This window comes from Eptatretus burgeri, chromosome 13, assembly GCF_056783735.1.
Source record: "Eptatretus burgeri isolate ZD-2024b chromosome 13, Ebu_testis_v1, whole genome shotgun sequence".
In the NCBI taxonomy this organism is placed as follows: Eukaryota; Metazoa; Chordata; class Myxini; order Myxiniformes; family Myxinidae; genus Eptatretus; species Eptatretus burgeri.
This window is the reverse complement of record NC_140973.1, coordinates 79,424,450-79,443,806: the sequence shown is the minus strand read 5'-3', so window position 1 is coordinate 79,443,806 and position 19,357 is coordinate 79,424,450. Positions and strand designations below refer to the sequence as shown.

General features: G+C 45.5%; 1 protein-coding gene across 4 annotated transcripts in view; it reads right to left on the bottom strand.

The window, feature by feature from the left end:
* Window positions 1-1,178: 1,178 nt before the first annotated feature.
* The window catches only part of SKAP2 (src kinase associated phosphoprotein 2), a 252,492-nt gene continuing 234,313 nt past the window's right edge, over window positions 1,179-19,357 (bottom strand). For 2 of the 4 annotated variants that reach the window (XM_085853307.1, XM_085853304.1), the window contains 3 exons: window positions 7,067-7,176; window positions 4,539-4,642; window positions 1,179-1,900 (listed from right to left, as the gene is read on the bottom strand). In XM_085853307.1, the coding sequence (XP_085709433.1) occupies window positions 4,547-4,642; window positions 7,067-7,176 (206 nt within the window). In that variant the 3' untranslated portion in view covers window positions 1,179-1,900; window positions 4,539-4,546. The other 2 variants (XM_085853306.1, XM_085853305.1) reach the window with 2 other exon arrangements.

Sequence of the window (19,357 nt, the reverse complement as noted above, 5' to 3'; positions counted from 1 at the left end):
ATGGGGATCATTAGGTGATACGTGAGTGTCGGTACTTCCACGTTTTCAGTCCATGCTTTTGGTTCATGTTCGCACAAATTTTCTGGAACTGGAATATCAAAGTTTTTGCAAATGTGCCAGCGGATTACTTTACAAACTCTGTTGCGTCGTTGTGTGTACAGCTGTTCTGACATGAGTTTGTTTTAGTGTGTGCGTTCGGTCATTAAACGTAACATGTCATTCTCTTAACTCACCCCACCTCCACCCCTCACCTTTCTCTCTTCTTTTTTTTCATACCCCTCTCTCTCTCTTTCTCCCTCACACCCCTCCCTACAGCTGTTTGGCATTTGGTGAGGCATAGCTCACCCCACCTCCACCTCCCCTTCCTTGCTCTTCCCTCCTTCCCAGCTTCCCCACCCTATAATACCCCGTCAGCGAAGCGACGGGTTGTATTTGCTCGTAAATGATATAAAACCCGCTTTCGATTTCTACCAACCCGCTTTTCATCGCCTCCAATTTGCCACGTTTGTTTATTTATTTCACATGTTGTGTTTCCATGCACATGTGGAATCGTTTGTTTATGAATCCTGTGTTTGTGCACTTAACAACTCGGACTAAAACCAAAAGTTTTTTTTTGTTAAAGACTTCAAATATTAACCATGACAATTTTCTTTCCTCTGCATTATGAAAAGGTACCTTTTGCTTCATGATAGACGACGCATTGTTCAGTTTTTAAATGTACATAATCTCAACAGTGCTTTTGATTTTATGGACGTTTTCTTTGGCCGGTGTATTGTAGACTGCTGCCTCGATCGCTCCCCCCCCTCCAAGAAAAATCATGCGTTACCTCATTTAATCAAAAGGTACCTTTATATCATGACAGAAGACATATTGTTCAGTCTTCAAATGTGCACCAGAAGCCTGAAGTCTTAAAAGTAGCGACGAAAATGGAGGCAGTTTGATAAAAAAAAAAAAAAATTAATGTGAGAATCTTGGGGAGAGTCAGGTCAGTGAAGCTCCACCCTGGATGGACAGACCTTCAGAGCGACTTGCACTGAATATACATGATTGTACAATTTGTCCTGGTTGAAAGGGATTGATCTGTGAATCCCATAACCACTGCCCGTGCATTGTGAGATGCAGCTCTTGTGTGACACTCGTTATTGTTCAAAACAAAATAAAATAAACCTCGGCATACATTGTTCAGTGTATACATTTTATCATAAAAACAGACTCTTTACAACAGCATTACATACGCAGCATGCAGACAATACCATTGGAATGTTTGACATCCGTAGAGTATTTCAGATTGTCCTGATGAGAGATATCTGTTGTTGATGTTGTTGTTTCCTATGCAGCCTGTGGCTGCTGGTTGCATCTTTTTCTGGAAGCGTGGCTGTGCTGCTGATGCCAGAAAGCTGGTACTCATTTTGCCGACCTCGGAAGGACGACAGGCTGAGTCAATCCACCTGGTGTTGTTTCAGCTGCAACAGGGGCTCAAACTCAAGACCCTAAGACCCTAACGGGCAGGTACAATGTCGGGCCAATCCCGTTTACGTATGTATTATGTATGTATACATACATGGTGCTCCAAAAGTCCTGGCTCCAAAGGGGAAGGTAAAATAATTTTTATTAATAAAAATAATTAGTTTATGAGTTTAATCATTCCCTTTTCACCACTTTCTGCAACAAATGATAATAACATATCAATTTAATGGACAATCGACAATATGTAATTGAAGCAAATTTTCAAACTGAGCTCCTTGCAATCAGACATTCTGCTGCTGCCTCATCCTGACCGAAGCTCTGAACATGTAGGATAACTAGCTCTACCTTTTATTGGGCTGTGTGCAATGTTTCATGTTCTGGTTCCACCATTTGTGCAATGTAATACCTTGTAGGACGAGGGTGTCATTACAGCCTAAAACAAAACAGAAAACCTGGAATTAATCATACATCGGGGACAGTTTTTTACAGCATTACCTGATGGGACATATACACGCACGCACGCACGCACGCACGCACGCACGCACGCACAACCATGAGACTATACAAGCATTTATATTGAGGATGCCAACAGCTCCCATTTCCCATAAAAAGCTTGAAAAGGCAGACACCGTGACCGTAGCTCCTGTACCTCAGTAGATCCCCACAGGCCTTGCCTGCCTGTCTGGTGCCCACCACGTCCGATCGCCCCCTCAGAGCCCCACTTGACAAAACTGCAGCTAATTAAGTCTATTCATTACGGCGGAAAATTAGAAGCCGCAATTGATAGCGGCAGAGCGCAATAAAGCGAGCAATTTATTACAGCTTCGCATAGATGACGCACAGGGGACAACCCTACATTTGAATAGCTCTGAACCGACCAAGGCAGAAAACTTCATCTCACCATTCATCATCGCACTCACTTGACCCAGAACTGTGCGGAAAGGAATGTGAAAGTTAACCTGGCGCGGCTTTCACCTGCGTGCGTCGTTACCGAATTACTTTTTGGAATCCATTACGTAGAGCCCTCTAAGGCGCTCGTGAAATCCTGGGGTCTTCGGGAGGACCTCGAGGCAGGCTGTTGGTGCGCGTGGCATTGCTCGTGCTTCGCTAGTCCGTGGTGTAAGTCGCTCAATGACAAAATGCCGCACAAAGGACGTCACCGGCAATTTGTCACCGGAGCTTGCATCTCAGAAGCACAACAGCGCTGTCTGCATTAATTAGCTTAATCTATCTCGGGCTCAGCAAAAAAAATTCTGCAGACAGACCCGAGCAGTACCTGCCTGCAACAACGCCAGAAGCAGCCATTTCCTTGGCTTCCAGAAGTTCATTAGAGTTTAATTAGGGCGAGTTTGGCCGTCACGAAAAGGAAATGTAATTACCTTTCATTAATTCGGACCTGTTTCGGTGAGAAGCACTCGGTGCCTGCCTTTGTTAGCATCCGAAGCAACAATCGCAATTCAAACTGTAATCATGAAGCTCAATTTGTTCGATCGTTTGGGTATTTATTTGGAATCCTGAAGCGAAGCCAATTGTTTGTCCCCCTCCCCCCCTCCAGCTCCAACCCCACCACCAGGCTCCTTTAATCCCATCTTTGTGCCGATACAACGTGAAACGTCACAAAGAAAGTGAGCTGTACTGTCACATGAGAACCGCAGTCAGCAGAACCTTTCCGTGGACGGCATAATCAAGGGGGATCACGTACTGGCTCGCAAAACCTGCAATATGCATACAAAGCACATTGTTCAGCTAATTGTGAGCACCTTTCGAATATGAATCGTACAAGTTAAATTATCCCAAATTGCCTTCCCATGGGTAAGAGCCAGGGTCACAAGGATGGCAACCGAGACAAGGAAGGATGGGGGAGGGGGGAAGCTCTTACGACACTACAGTCTACTCTGTCGTTATTCTATAAGAAATACACTTGTTGATGAAAAGTTCAATGTAAAGATCCAGTGATAAAAGCAATAACAAACCGAATTATTTCCTTTTTTGACTTGATGCACATTGAGGAATCCAAAACTGTCTACAACTGTCGAGGTTGATTGCTACACGGAACTCCACAAGACTCAACCCCTGCGCCTGTGAATGTGATGTGTAATGACATTCGACATGTTTATGACATGCCAATGGATTTCATCGATACTTGAAACACTTGCTTGCAGAGTTCCGTGTACACACGTGTCACATATGTCGAACAATTCACGAACGATAAAAAAAAAACACACGCTTCGTGTGTTTTCCAGTTGTTGTTCAACATCCTGGAAACTCTTGACCAAAAACGAACACATTCAGACACACTTGCACAGCCAGTAGTGTAGTGTGTGTGTGTGTGTGTGTGTGTGTGTGTGTGTGTGTGTGTGTGTGTGTGTGTGTGTGTGTGTGTATTTAAGGTAAGACAAAGTGAAACTAGAGAGTTCATAGAACACCTTACCCTACACTGTGTTGAAAAACGAGGACATGGGCAGAGTCTGCGAGCGGCAAATTTGATTGTTCATGACGACGTAAAATGCCGTAATATTTTGTCCAAGTACTGCTAAACGAATGAGTTTTGAGTATGATAAAAAGTCGATTTGCTTTGTGTTCTACAGTGTTCAAGAATATTATTAAATTTAAATAAAATAAAGATTTTAAAGGTCGTAGAAAAAAACGTTTTTTGGAGGTTTACCGCCATTGATGCAGTGTCTTTTACACCACCCTATCTAACAAGTTACATTAGTTCTTTGTGTTGTTTGTGTCATTTATGATGTCCTTAAAAACAGTAAGTTTCCTGTTTGGAATGATTTTCAATTTTGTTTGTTTGTCAGGCAGGCAGGCAGAGAGAGAGCAACAACAAAAAAATCTCACTCCTCTCTGCGTGTGAGAAATCGGGAGGAATTCAGAGCCAAAGTAATGTTGACCTACAGGTTTGTTTTCCGATTTATGTTCAAAATATAACATTCTATTGAAATCAAGTTGTTCCTTGATCATAAACTAACGTTTGTCTACAGACAGACAGAAGTGAACCAATTGCTAAACCCCAAATTTTATCTTGTCGTGCGCGTGGGGGGAATACGAGTGCTGAAGCTGTTTACCTTTGCAATTATAACAGTTCGTAGGCCTGCATTAGGTAGTCCTTTGGAACCAGTCCGATTGTACCGTTTAGATTTCCAACCCACCATCTGTCAGAGTCAAAGTCCTGGCAGGAAATAAGGAAGAAAAACAGAATAAAGCCAAAATATATGAAGATTAGGTAATGCATACAGATAATAATAATAACAATAATAATTATAAAAATAACTAGAAGGGCACTCGGTAGACTGCATACCTCCACCACACAATGCCTGATCCACGAGAACATTTTTGAAATATCGTGATATATATATATATATATATATATATATATATATATATATATATATATATATATATATACATATCATTTTTGGCCACATCTCTCAATGGTGAATAATCACTTTAAAAATTAAATAATCCTCGTATCCGGAGCCAGAATGGGATCTTCACCAAAATTGAATCACTTTGTCGTCGTCACACAACCAACCTGTCCACCAAGTTTCATCCAAATCCATCAACAACTCTGAGATATCGTGCTACATATTAGTTTATGTCTTTGTCTCAACGGTGAAGAATGATTTAAATAATTCTCACATCCGGATCCGGATCTGGATCTTCACCAAAATCTAATCAGTTCTTGATTGTCACACATCCAACCTGCCCACAAAATTTCATCCAATCCGTCCACAACTTTTTGAGATATCCTGCACACAAACAAACAAACAAACAGACAGACAGACAGAGACACAAGGAGACAGAAAGGGGTAAAAACACAACCTCCTTCCATCTCAGGTAGCAGAGGTAATAAATAGGTTTGGGAGATTTCACTGACATTTACCAAACACAGTAGTTGAGTATAAAGTTGGACAAAGGTTGCTGCACACAAATAAATATAAAAATAATCAATAATAATGTAAATAAAATATAATTTCATCGACCTTGTGCTTCCAATTATACCATAAGAGTTGTGAAACATCTGACCCCCCCTCCTCTGCCCCCAAACTTTAAAAGGTTCACATAAAAGGTGAGACATCTGTGCAATTCTCCTCATCAAAAGACACTGCTGAACCAACATCACATGATCTGGAAGGAAGGATGGCTTCAACTCTGGCGACTCACAACTCTCGACCGCTTCCAATCGCTGCTCCTCACCAGTTCAGTCTACACTCGGGTTGCCATGCTTGTCACGTATGGTGGTTGAACACACTCTATTAGGTTACACGATTCCAAGTGTCGTCCATGATTACACGTCAAATCCATCCCTTCACACTCTCACCGCCCCCCACCCCTCCCCCCACCCCGTCTCCCGAAGGAGCATGGACAATGTAGCCTGGCAGTGAAAGAGCAGTATCTCCAGGCTAACACACAAGAAGGATATCTCACCAGTTGACCCTCTCCCTGTCTCAAGGCTACCATCGCATCCCGTGTTTATAGAGGGGAGGCGAATGTCGAATGTCAAGCTTCGCATACCTGGTAGCTCCCCTGAAGGTGGATTCACCTGGTGGAACAGTGAACCCACAGACAAGCGTGAGAAATTGTTACGATGGGGGCAACATCTATCAAATGCGTCTTCTTTGTCCTGCTGAAGCCCCTACTCCGCATTCATTCTTATTCATCGCAAATTCCTAATGAGGACGTTCATCCTTCTCGCTGATAATGTTTCGAAGTTATTTCTCCACAAATAACGGGAAACAAAGTGTGTTTGATTAGTTATAGAGGATGAATGATGTGTATACGGCAGTTGGACGGGACACCTTGTTGTATTCCTCTCAAATGAAGGACAGCCGAGCACCTTCCTTAGATGAAGGCATACTTGGTCTTGGCACGAAGACATTCAAGTAGCATTACAGTTCTCGAGGAAAAGCCATTCTCTCCAACTCAATGACCACATCCTGGTGGGACACAAGCTCTGATGCCCAGGGAGACGTAATGCTGCATGTAAGGTGGAACTGTTTGGTCATACGTGACGAGCCAAAAAGTATGATCTTGTCCAACTTGTACAATATAAATAACCTTTCACATCCACAACGAGACTTATAGCAGACTGGATATCCTTCCTGAAAGGTGGTGGGGTGCTCCATGTTGCAACCCCTTGCCTGCACCAAAATGATAATTTAATAAAACGCATTTTACTTGACGAGGGAATCAAACACAGAAAATGATCCATTAACATGATGCAAATTAAAATTGCATGTTATTTATAACCATCAATCCCTACCATAATGTCTCATACATTCATAACTACACACACACACACACACACACACACACACACACACACACACACACACACACACACACACACACACACACACACACACACACACACACACACACACACACACACACACACACACACACACACACAGACACACACAGACACACACACACACACACACACACCTTTTCATGTCCTTGAGCTTCCTTTGCTCAAATTCCTCCTGTAAATTTACTAATGCTGCTTTCCTTTCACTTCTACATACATAATACATAGATACCGCCGAAAGAGAACTCAGTGGTGAAATGGTCCAACCGAGGTGGCTCTTACCTTACTGACAATGTAAATCACCTCTCCACGCTTGAACGTGAGCTCATCCTCCTTTTCACCCTTGCAGTCCCAAAGTCCTTGATAAAAGTTATTGAAGTCATTCTGGGTACCTGGGGGTTTAGGTCGATCAGATCAAGTGAGGTTAACATTTTATAATGAGGCACTAATTGTTATAATATGCCAATGACTCTTTTTGAACTGTAACAAGACGACATTGAGTCACAGTTTAGGAGATGGAGGCTTTATTTATCACCATAGAACACAGCGTCAATCAGCATCGTACGTAGCCAGAGCGGCGGTCTCTTCTTCACCCTGATGATGCACCCTTCCACATACCACGCCCACCTCCCAGGGGTTGCACTTGAGGCTCCATGACAGACATTACCCTAAAGAACTATCAAAGAACCGCAAAACTGGAGGTTCTTGAATGTATTATGATCCCCAAGTTACCCAAGTGATGTAGGTTCTTCCGTATTACTTTATTTATTTACCATTTCAGCTTCAGTGTGTCTGTCTAGACTCGAGACCACAACTTCTTGACTATTTGAGCTTTTGTCATCAAAGTTTCAACAAGCCATTATTAGGAGAATATGGAGAACACTAATTAATACATTTAACAATTTTTTTTTAGCTGTTTTTGACAAGTTTAGTTTGAATACAAAGTGGACGCGGACAGGTTTTGCATTTTGAGATGCTTTATAGTTTATTTTCAGTCGGGTTTCTTCAAGCAGTATGGATATATACCATCACAGAGAGCTATTGTATCATGGTATCTGTGTTTTGAATCCTCGGGTGTTGTCGTCACATTTGTTTGTCTGACAAATCATACAAAGGCAGTTCAGCAATGGTGGACGGGCTTCGTGTCCTGGAGTGATTGTGTACCCATTGGTCGGACAGCTGCCGAACCACACCCACATCTGTCGCTTGACTCCACCCACAATAGCACCCAGACGAAATGACATGGCTGCCATCTTGGTTTTCTGGTGGGCCCAACACGTTAGGCCCGTAGACCTCTGCTGATTATACGCTGTTGTTTGTTGCATCAGATTTCCATTGACTTTGTTCGGGTCGAGTGTAACACATGATTACGGACCAAGAAAAATCTAATCATATGTCGAATAAAAATTATTAGTCAGGTTTAATCAAACCCGTACGCATCTCCTTAAAAAAACATAGTGTTCCGTTATGCAAACGACCAATAGTCCGATACCTTCTTAACATTTTTAGGTAGCATTTTGCTGCAGATATGATCTTTTGGGGCTAAAGGATCTTTAGTATAGTGCCAGTTACTTTTTAAGTCTCTTTTTATGTAAGAGTATCGTACTTCAAGCGAATAGATATGCATTGTGTTTACCTCGACAGCCGCTCACCGACCTAGTGGCTCTATTCAGACCCATTTCCCCATTTGGTTAAGTGTATTCTTCCCTTTCTTTCATCTCCCCTTATGCACAAGAACTCTTCCAGCCCAAACCACCTCAAACCGGTCCCCAGAATCGCGCTTTGTTTCAGATCATAGCGCATTCATGCTCCTCAATAATGCCACCAATTTGGGGGGGGGGGGTGCAGCAATCACACCACAGATGAACATACCCCCGCCAATAGGCAGCCAATGGGCCCACAACACTCATGTAAATATGCGGATCACAATGGATACACACCGTCCTCACTGGGTAGCCATCAGGTGAAGGTGCCGATGCATATTTGCGGATCACAGGAGAGAAGAATGAGGAGTTACGTGCCAGGAGCAGAAAAAAGGCACAGGAAATTGCTTGCTTGGGTCAGTCCTCAATCAGGATTCCACGGTTCTTTTCACCTCACCTCACTCGTGGGATCTACAATCGTCGAATCTGTAGTGATTGCTGTGCTGCTTTTTGCACTGGGTGTGGTGTGCCATGCTCTTCTGGATGGACCTGGCACGGGCATGCTGGGTGTGCTGAGGGTGCAGATCGTCATCTCAGTGCCCCGGAGGGAGCTAGTGTGAACCTCATGGCTTTTGGTGAATTGTGTCCGACGACTGAGTATCAACCATTAAAGAACAGAGTGCATGGGGGCACTGTTCACTGCAGTCGCATGGGGACCACGACCACACTTCAGGAGTGGCAGGCCTCCAGGTTCTTGCAGCCTCCATGAGGGACCTGCCAGGCTCTCCAGAGTCTGTAGTACCAGGTCGGGGGGAGAGAGGGGAGGAGGCGTTTTGTAACCCCAATCGTGTCTCCATCCCTCTCTCTCTATCTATCTCTATCTTTCTATCTCTCGCTCTCTCACTCTCTCGCTCTCTAGTTCTCTTGCTCTGTATATTGATCGCATACACGTGTGCAAGTTATTTCGATAAGTTGACTGGATATACTTGATCCGTTCCGTGGGCGTGAGTGTCGCGTAGTGGGTAACTTGGGGATTATTATTGATTGTTTGCTTTGTGTATATATTTGACATTTTATTACACAATACACTTTATGAACCCGACTTGGTATCCGGCTCATCCTGCTTGCTCCAATGGCTTCATCTGGTTGCTCTGAGCCTATTATATCCTGTTAAAAGCAGATTCATTGACGAGATAAGATTACATCATGTGATTCTGTTGCTCAGCTGAAGATAAGATCTGTCACGTGACTGCCTATCAGCATGGTACTCGCTCGTACCAAGGACCTCAATCTGCATGATAATGCAGATCTGGACGCGGGATCTGACAGGAGGTCTCTGGGACGAGGGACTGTCGTGGTCATTTTGATGCGACTCACCAGATTTGAACCAGGCAACCGGGGACGGTCTGGTGACTGTTACAACATGTTTGAGCAAGGGCTGACACGATGGCCTCGGCCCAAGAGGAATACAAACTTGCATTTATCGAAGCCATCTAGCCTGGGGTTGAAGCTCGACCATGCTAAAAACTGTCAACCCAGTGACAGGCAGCACGATTCATCAATGTGTGTGCTGTCTCTTGAATGGACGTTAAACTGGCATCCCAAGTTCCAGCAGTAGTTTGTGGATGTTAAAGATCCCAGTGTCCTTCGTGAAGAGTAGGCAAGCTATCGCAAGCATGCTGAACAAATTCAAAATTACTTCCATAACTACCACTGGGAGAGGGATGGTGAACCACCCAGCATGACCGTTGGCCAAGAAACTGCTTCGGGCAGAACCGACGCTCTGTAACAGAGAGTCGGTACATCGGGCAGATGTTCAAGCAAATTGCTCAACTACAGGTCTAGAATGAGTCAGCTTAAAAGTTCAATAACTCAGTCACAAATTCACAACTCAGTCCTTTCCACATCATCATATTTCTGTTACTTCCTTTCCTCACACTTTAACTCATTAACTTATTGGAAAATTGACTCCAACCCTTTCGGGCAGATACAAATCTTCTTCTTCCTCTTTCGGCTTGCTCCCGTTAGGGGTCGCCACAGCGGACCAACTGTCTCCATTTCGCTCTATCCTCCACATCTTCCATTGACACTCCAACCACCCGCATGTCCGCCCTCACCGCATCCATGAACCTCTTCTTTGGCCTTCCTCTTCTCCTCCTGCCTGGCGGCTCCATCTTCAGCATCCTTCTCCCGATATACTCCGTTTCCCTCCTGTGCACATGTCCAAACCATCTCAATCTCGCCTCTCTCACTTTGTTTCCAAACCGTCCTACCTGTGCTGTCCCTCTAATACACTCATCCTCCCATCCACACCATGGTAGAACAGTTTGAAACCACCTCCAATGCTCCGAGCCTTACTCCCCATCCACTTGGTCTCTTGTACACACAGTATGTCCACCTTTCTTCTCTCCATCATATCAGCCAACTCTCGCCCTTTGCCAGTCATCGTCCCAACATTCAGAGTTCCAACTCTCACCTCCACACTTCTACCCTTCCCCCTCTCCCACTGCCTCCGGACTCGCCTTCCCCGTCTCCTTCTCCTCCTTCGCCCAGCAGTAGCACAATTTCCACTGGTACCCTGCTGACCACCGGTACCGGTGGCGGTCGTTGGTAACCCGGGCCTCGACCGATCCGGTATGGAAATTCGTTTTGTTGTCCGCATAATGATTTGGCATAGGTTTTTACGCCGGATGCCCTTCCTGACGCAACCCTGGTCGCCTCTTACGACACACAGGGATATGGTACACCTATTCTAACCGGGGAATACACCGGGCCCAGTGCAACTGGTACTCATTTCGCCGACCTCGGAAGGATGGCAGGCTGAGTCAACCCCCTGGTGTTTTCGACTTGGTTTATATATATTTATATATATATATATATATATATATATATATATATATATATATATATATATATATATATATATATATATATATATATATATATAAATAAATATATATATATATATAAATATACACATATATATATATATACACACATATATATATATATATATATATATATATATATATATATACACACATATATATATATATATATATATACATATACATACATATATTAATTCAGTGTCCCAACGGGGCTTGAACTCAGGACCTCTTGGGTCCCAAGCCACTGCCCTTACCACTGCGCCAACACCAGGCTTTCGGGCAGATACAAATGCCTCAACAAAATGGACGCCTTGCCTCTCACTGTAAATACTTTCTTTGTTGGTTTCCTGGTGCATTGGACAGATAGTTATTTGTTATGGTTTATCTTATGATCAAAAATTAAATTCCTTTTTTGTTTTACACAGGAACGAAATCCAGATATGTCGTTTTATCTATCAATTTCACATGTGTATACAAGTACTCAAATCTCCACTGAGGCAGGTTTAGCTTCTTGCTCAGACGTGAAGCAAAAAATTTCCCAAAGTAAAGCACCAGCCATGGTCAAAATGTCGAAATTCAATGGTGAAAAACAACGGCCCAACATGCTGTGGGCTGCGAGCGTGCGGTTTGAGCGTGTGGTGAGTGGAACAGGGGCAGCCGGGGCCAGAGATTGGAAAGCGAGCCCACTCCAGATGAGGTTGGAGCGAGGTGGCGGGTTGTAAATCATCCAGGCCCGGCTCCACAGGCCCAGCGTGCACAAATTGAAGTTCCAAAGCTGTCCGGGTCACGATAGGTTGGCTCGGTCAACACGGGCGGGCAAAGTCAAACAAGCCGTGCGGTCCGTCCATAAGGCACGGAGAGCCATGGCTTGGTGAATGACAGCCAGGAGACGTGGGTACGAAGTGGCTTTTGCACATCCTCGGGAATCGGCCGTCAGTCTATGATGTCGGCTCACCTTTCACGTGCACCTGACTTCAGTTGGATCCTAATTCTATCACGATCATACGATTGTACTGCTTCAAAGAATCTGTTCAGTTGAACCATCCATTGTAATTAGGACCGATGTCAATTCCATCATCTTTGCAACAGGGTGCTACTGTGAGCAAATTAATTTGGCTTTGAGAGTTCTTTGGAGGTGGGTTGGTGGGGGGGGGGATGGTGGTGGAGGGAATTGGGTTGGTGGGGGGGGGGTGGTGGTGGAGGGATTTGCATTGACGAGGAACAGTACCATCGAAGTTCCATGCTATCGGTCCACCGAAGTTTCATGCCAATTCCATGTGAAAGTTCACTGGAGTATCATCTGTACCGGCGAGATAATGCCAAATTCCACATTTTTCTCATGTTGAGGGTTACGCTGTGGTTCCATCCACTGTGCTTCGTCCTCCTTGAAGTCGAATTTGAACCTGTTTATTGCTTCTCTGTCTGACAGTGTGGCCAAAGTGGGATGGATTACAAGCAGCTTAACAAAGGCCAAGCCTACGTCAGGGACATCTGGCTTGTCACCCTTTAAAGGACACATGTCACACACTGTCCCTCTCGGGATGACAGTAACGGGACACACGGGACATTAGACACCGCTGGAGACGAGTCATGTGACCTGGCTTTGGACTAACGGCGTCCAGGTAATGGGTACCAAGCTCCCCCCCCCCAAGTACAAATCATAATATAATATATACATCGACAGCATTTTCATTTGTCACCATGGTGATTAATTAACTTTTGTTTCATGAAAGATTCGATTTACTAAGTTCTAGTTTCTAAAAGTGTTTTTTTTCACCCTTCTGGAGTATACATCACATTAAATTTGGTTTTAAATGGTCAGTGATGTGCCACATAATTTGAGTTCCTGCGTGGTTGTGCTGATCTTACAAAGGACGATATATTAGGCCTGGACTGATACTAATAAGATTTGAAAGGCTTGTTCATGGAGTACCAAACACCACATAATGCATACATCGTACTATTACCAGACATCATTCATGGCGCATTATGCAACACAATCTTCATCCTCTTCAATGCATTTAATCTAATGGTCAACTCGCTTTTTGATCAAAAACACTGCAGTAGCCTTCCTTCTGGTGGCCTTTATACGACAGGTCAGCACCTCAGTATTCTCCACAGAGCTTCTATTCTGAGCCAGTCAGACTTCATTACAGTGTACAAGGACTTCATTCAGAATGTCATGGAGTATGGGTCCCCACTCTTGGCTGGTGCAGCTGCTTCCCAGCTTGCTCCCCTTGGAGGTGATCAAATCCACGGCTCAATGTGTTATTAGCATGTCTTGGCAGGATGATGAGTTGCATGGTCTGCTTTGAGCTGACAGGCAAGTTGGTGGACTCTTCATTTTCTATCACCTCAATTCTGGCCTTGCTCCTCCATCGTCTCCCAGGCTACCTGGGTTGCAAGCATTCTTCCAAAAACTCACACGTGATTGCTATTTCACATTCCATGCTGTATTCATTCATCTCCATTCCTTTATTCCTTCATATATATATGTTTATATGTATATATATATATAATATATATACACATATATATATACATATATGCATATATACATATGTATGTATTTATATGTATTTATATATATATATATATATATATATATATATATATATATATATATATATATATATGTATATATATATATATATATATATATATATATATATATATATATATATATATATATATATAAACAAATACATAATAATAATAATAATAATAATAATAATAATAATAATAAAAAAATATATATTGTTATGGATTTCAGAATCCGATCCGACGAATGCATACAAACATTTATGTCCTCAAACAGTTATTTCCCCTTAATGCATGTCCAGGATAGACCCATCCCCATGTCTGGTGGGATTCTAACTTTGATGCATTGAGAAGGGTAAAGAATAGATTCCCTCTCTTATGGAAAGCTCCTTTTTCTCTTTACGACAGACATTCATGCACATGAGATAGCCGTTAGCCCAACGGAGGCTCGATACCTGTCTTTTTCCATCGACATTAACACCCATCTTTTTCCATCGACGTTTGACACCCCGTTCAGCAGCTCAGGTCAGGTCAGGTATGGGAGCATGTGCCAGAACAGCGCGTCGCTGCGTCCACTTTCCGCCGGTACTCCACGGGCCTCCGTCTGGCCATCCCCCAGGCAGATGCCAGGCCCATCCCCATCTCCTTGAGATGATGGTCAACCTGCTGCAACCATGAGGCACGTGGTCGGCCCACTGGCCTCCTCCACTCATGAGACTCCCTCGCTGAGAGAATCTGGTGAGCAGGAACAGCGTCAGGAAAACGAGCCACATGTCCATACAGCCGCAGCTGACGCTCACGGACTATGCAGGTAACAAATCTCATCCGAGTCTCTCTCAGCAACCGCTCGTTGGACACAAAATCCGACCAGCGATAGCCAAGGATTCTCCGAAGAGACCTGGTACCAAAGGAATTAAGTCTCCGTCTCAGATCCTTGGTCAAAGTCCAAGTCTCGCACCCATAGAGCAAGACTGGAAGTACCAAGGACCTGAAGACTCGGACTTTCGTCCTCCCGCACAGGTACCGGCAGCGCCACACCCCATGATCCAGTGAATCCATGACTCCCCAGGCGAACGACCCAGACGTCTATTGACCTCCGGCTCACAACCTGCGGAGACATGAATATCACTGCCAAGGTAAGTGAATCTATCCACGACCTCAACATCCTCACCACAAACAGACACAGACAGGACAGCAGCATCCAAGATGTCACAGAAAGCCTGGATCTTTGTTTTGACCCAAGAAATCCGTAATCCCAACGGCTCCGACTCCTCATTCAGCACCTCGAGGGCCCCCAAGAGGATGTCTAAAGTCTCCGCAAAGATGACTGCATCATCTGCAAAATCAAGGTCCGAGATCTTGACATTGCCAAACGATGCACCGCAACTTGATCTCTCCGACATCCTCCCAAAAATCCAGTCCATACAAGTGCTGAAAAGTGTGGGGGCAAGTACACATCCCTGACGAACTCCAGTAACAACTGGAAATAAGTCAGAAGCGGTACCACCACACTTCACAGCACTCTCAGTACCAGAGTAGAGTTCAGACATCAGATCGATCAGTTTCGGTGGCACCCCACGAAGACCAAGAATCCTCCAGAGGACATCCCGATTCACTGAATCGAACGCTTTACAGAGATCAACATAGGCTGCAAGCAGCCCCTGCCGAAACTCTCGTCTGCGTTCAGTGAGGACACGAAGAGCAAGGATACGGTCAATCGTTGACCTCTTTGGTGTAAAGCCTGACTGCTCTGGACGCTGGTGCTCAAGCAGATGGTGGCGAACCCTATCAAGAATTATCCGAGCAAAGACCTTGCCCGGCACTGAGAGCAGCGTCACCCCTCGGTAGTTGTTGCAGTCTTAGCGATCACCCTTCCCTTTCCAGAGAGGGACAACAAGGCCCCTCTTCCAGTCAGTTGGGATGATGCCTGTGTTCCAGGCAGAGCACAAAACTGCATGCAACGACGCGAGTGCAGCATTTCCACCAGCCTTGAGAAGTTCAGCATGGATGCCACAGATCCCTGGAGCTTTGCCCCGTTTCAACTGGTTCACCGCAGCCCGTGTTTCCACAAGCGATGGTGGACCACAGTTGATTCGAGGGTCAGCAACAGGGATTGTAACACCCTTGACGTCCAACTCGACAGCTGGGGGATCAGCCTGGTACAACCGCTCGAAGTAACCGGCCCAGCGGGCCTTCACTTCAGACTCCTCTGTCAAGAGCCTACCACTCTCTGCTCGAACTGCAGTGCTCCGAGGGATGGGCTTGGATGAACGTAATGCGCGAATTCCCCTGTAAGCGGGACGAGAATCACCTGTCCACAGGTGATGCTCTACCCCTCACAGATTCCTCGCACATAGGCCTCCTTGTCCACCCTCAGTGCACGTACAGTTTTACGCCTCAGCTCCCTGAACAGCTCAGCTCTGCCATTCAGCCTGGCCCTGCGACTCTGGTCAATGGTATCCAGTGTCCCTTGAGAGACAAAATTCTTCTTTGCCCTGCGGTGAACTCCAAGGCATCCACCGGCAACATCAAGGACGGTGGTCTTGAAGGTGCTCCACAACTCTTCAGGACCCCCCAAAGCACCCAGACCCCCAAGTGTCCACTCAGCCTGTTCGCAAACTCCTCAGCTACTCTCTCATCCCTGAGCTTGGCAACATCCAGCCTAGGCTGGGATGGTACCATTCTCCAGGATTTAAGGTGCAGCTTTAGAGTTGCTACAACAAGCCTGTGGTCAGTATTGAGGAACTGAGCACTCCGGTAGACCCTGCAGTTCTGGATCATCCTCCAACGACCGTCAATGAGGACATGGTCAATCTCCTTTGCCACACCGCCAGCGTTGGAATACCAAGTCCAGCGATGAGCTTGCGGGCGCTGAAACCATGAACCAGCCACCCTAAGTCCATGACTTCTTGCAAAGTCAAGGAACTTAGTGCTATTCTGGTTCATAGTTCCTGACCCATGGGGACCAACACACACCTCATAACCATCCCTATCAGTTCCAGTCGATGCATTGAAATCCCCCAAGACTAGAAGTGTATCTCGTCTGGGGCACTGATCAACCACAGACTCGAGTGTGGCGTAGAATGCATCCTTCACGGTAAGATCACTCACCTCAGTCGGAGCATAAATAGAGACCAGGGAAATGACACCTAAGGAGTGACGAATCCTTAATCTCATAATACGCTCGTTGACCGGTGTTACCTCAATTATCATTGGGGTCAGCTTATTGGACACAGCTACAGCAACTCCTTGGGTATGGTAACCATCAGAGCGACCAGACCAATAGTAGGTGTAACCACCCACCATTATCTCGCCGCAATCCGGTCTCCGAACCTCAGAGAGAGCTGCAATCCCGATGTCCAAACGCTTGAGCTCAGATGATAACAGAGACAGGTGATCATCCTCTCTTAGGGATAGGACATTCCAGGCACCCACCCGAAGGGACCGCCTCAGGTTAACCCAAGGAGACCGCCGTCTGGTGGACGACACCTCAGCACCACTCCGACACACTCTCCCGCAATCTGACCCAGGGATGTTACCCCGTGGTTTCCCTCCTATCAAAGATTGGGGGTCCCGAAGGCTTTGCCCCAATCCCATCATCCGGTGAGCTGCCCTGCGAAGGGAAGCTGCACAGGAGGGACTCCCACGGAGTGGGTTTTCAGATTTTTTTGCGTTTTTGCATTTTGCGGAATGAAGAGTTTTACGGTGGCTGGAGTGCAAATCCTGCCACCAACCTCCTAATAAGAAGTAACCCAACTGCCGGAGGACGTCCGCAGACACAGTTGGGCACTAGATATGGATGGCCGTTGGCTCACAAGGAGCTCCTCCGCCCTTTGACAGGTTTTGTTTTTAATCCTGCTGGGTGTCCATATCCAAACACCCTCCTCACCAGAAAACCTGGTGGGGGAGACGGTTTAGTCGCCGACAACCCGACCATGGAACAGGTTAGTACAGGTTTACATGGTACCTGTAGCAGGTCACAGATCGAACCTGACCTGACAAATCCTGACTTCAGCAGCTCCATGGATGCTAACTGGCTATTTTTCGTATCGGACTGTTTTCTGCCGTTCGTCCGGCACCACAAATATGGCATCGAAGGCCAGGAATGATCGCAGGACAGGCAGGTTGTCACGTTCAACGATGCACAAATGGGCGGTGTGGATTTGGCTGGAGTCTGCTTGAGGCTCCGCCCAGACGGGCCACCCATAAAGAGGATGAGAGGTCCGTTTTTTTTTTCCAGTAAGTTTGCGACAGTCAGTTGGCGATAGCTGGTTGCGGTTCTGACAGCTTTGAGAGTCAGTTATCGACAGCTGGGCAACGGCTTTCGTCGGTTCCAGTCAGATGGCTGCTTCGTCGGTTCCAGTCAAATGGTCACTTCGTCAGTTCCAATCACACGGTCGCTTCATCAGTTCCAGTCTGATGGTCGCTTCGTCAGTTCCAGTCAGATGGTCGCTTCGTCAGTTCCAGTCAGACGGTTGGTGAGCTGGTGACAGTTGGTGATGGCCTTGCAGCCTTACAGTTTCTCACAGCTCCTTACAGCTGTCCATCGGCTGCGGCTCCTGGTGGCTCCTGATGGTGGGTGACGCATGGACCGTTAATGCTGGTTCTGCTCGAGACCTGCTCTTGGTGTACCTGATTCTTGGGGATGACGTCGACTGGTGTTCAAGCCTGTTTGCGAGTGGGTGCATGGCAAGGCAGGGCGCTGGCAATGGACAAGGCACGCTCACACATTTCAGGACGTTATATTTGACGCTCACCGAAATCATTGTACGAGACTGAATTTCTCTTCCCCCCTGAATGATCTCCTGGGTACCCTTGTCTGGTGTTTAATTGTTAAGTAAGGTAGAGTGATAAGCATCTGCTCTTTATCTCTTTTTCTATCGGTGCCTAAGAAATTCTTTATTTGCTTGAGATTATTTTGATTACTTCAAATTAACTTATTTTTACCACAAGGAAATAAAAAGTTTATTTATTTATTTTTGCCTTGTTAATAAATTCCTTTGTTGACGTTTCAACCTGTCCGTGCTCGCCCCTTCCTTCCATTTATCCAGCATTGTCTGAACCTAGATAGACTGGGAGGTAATTACCAAACTAATTGACCTGTCATAGTCGGCACGCACCAAAGGTTAAACGCTCGGACACCCTAATTAAGATCTAATCAAGATAAGATTGGTGCTTTGCCGAGGGCGCGCTCCCCGTTCAGGAAACCACGTGACCTCTAGTTTAATGGCAAAATTAGACGGTGGACACTGGAACTCGTAGTTAACTGATTTGCGTTCATGGTTTTAAAGCAACCCACCGTACCACAGTTAATGGTGAGCGGTGGCCCGAGGTCCGACTCTTAAAAGGACGAACGGGGATTAAACGACCTCATAATACACTCGTGACCCATGGCTGAAATTTTTTTTTATTCCCGCCAAAGATGCATACATGATCTGTTTAAAACAGATTCTCGACGTGATTTGCTAATATTCCTCTTCACACAATGAACGAATAAT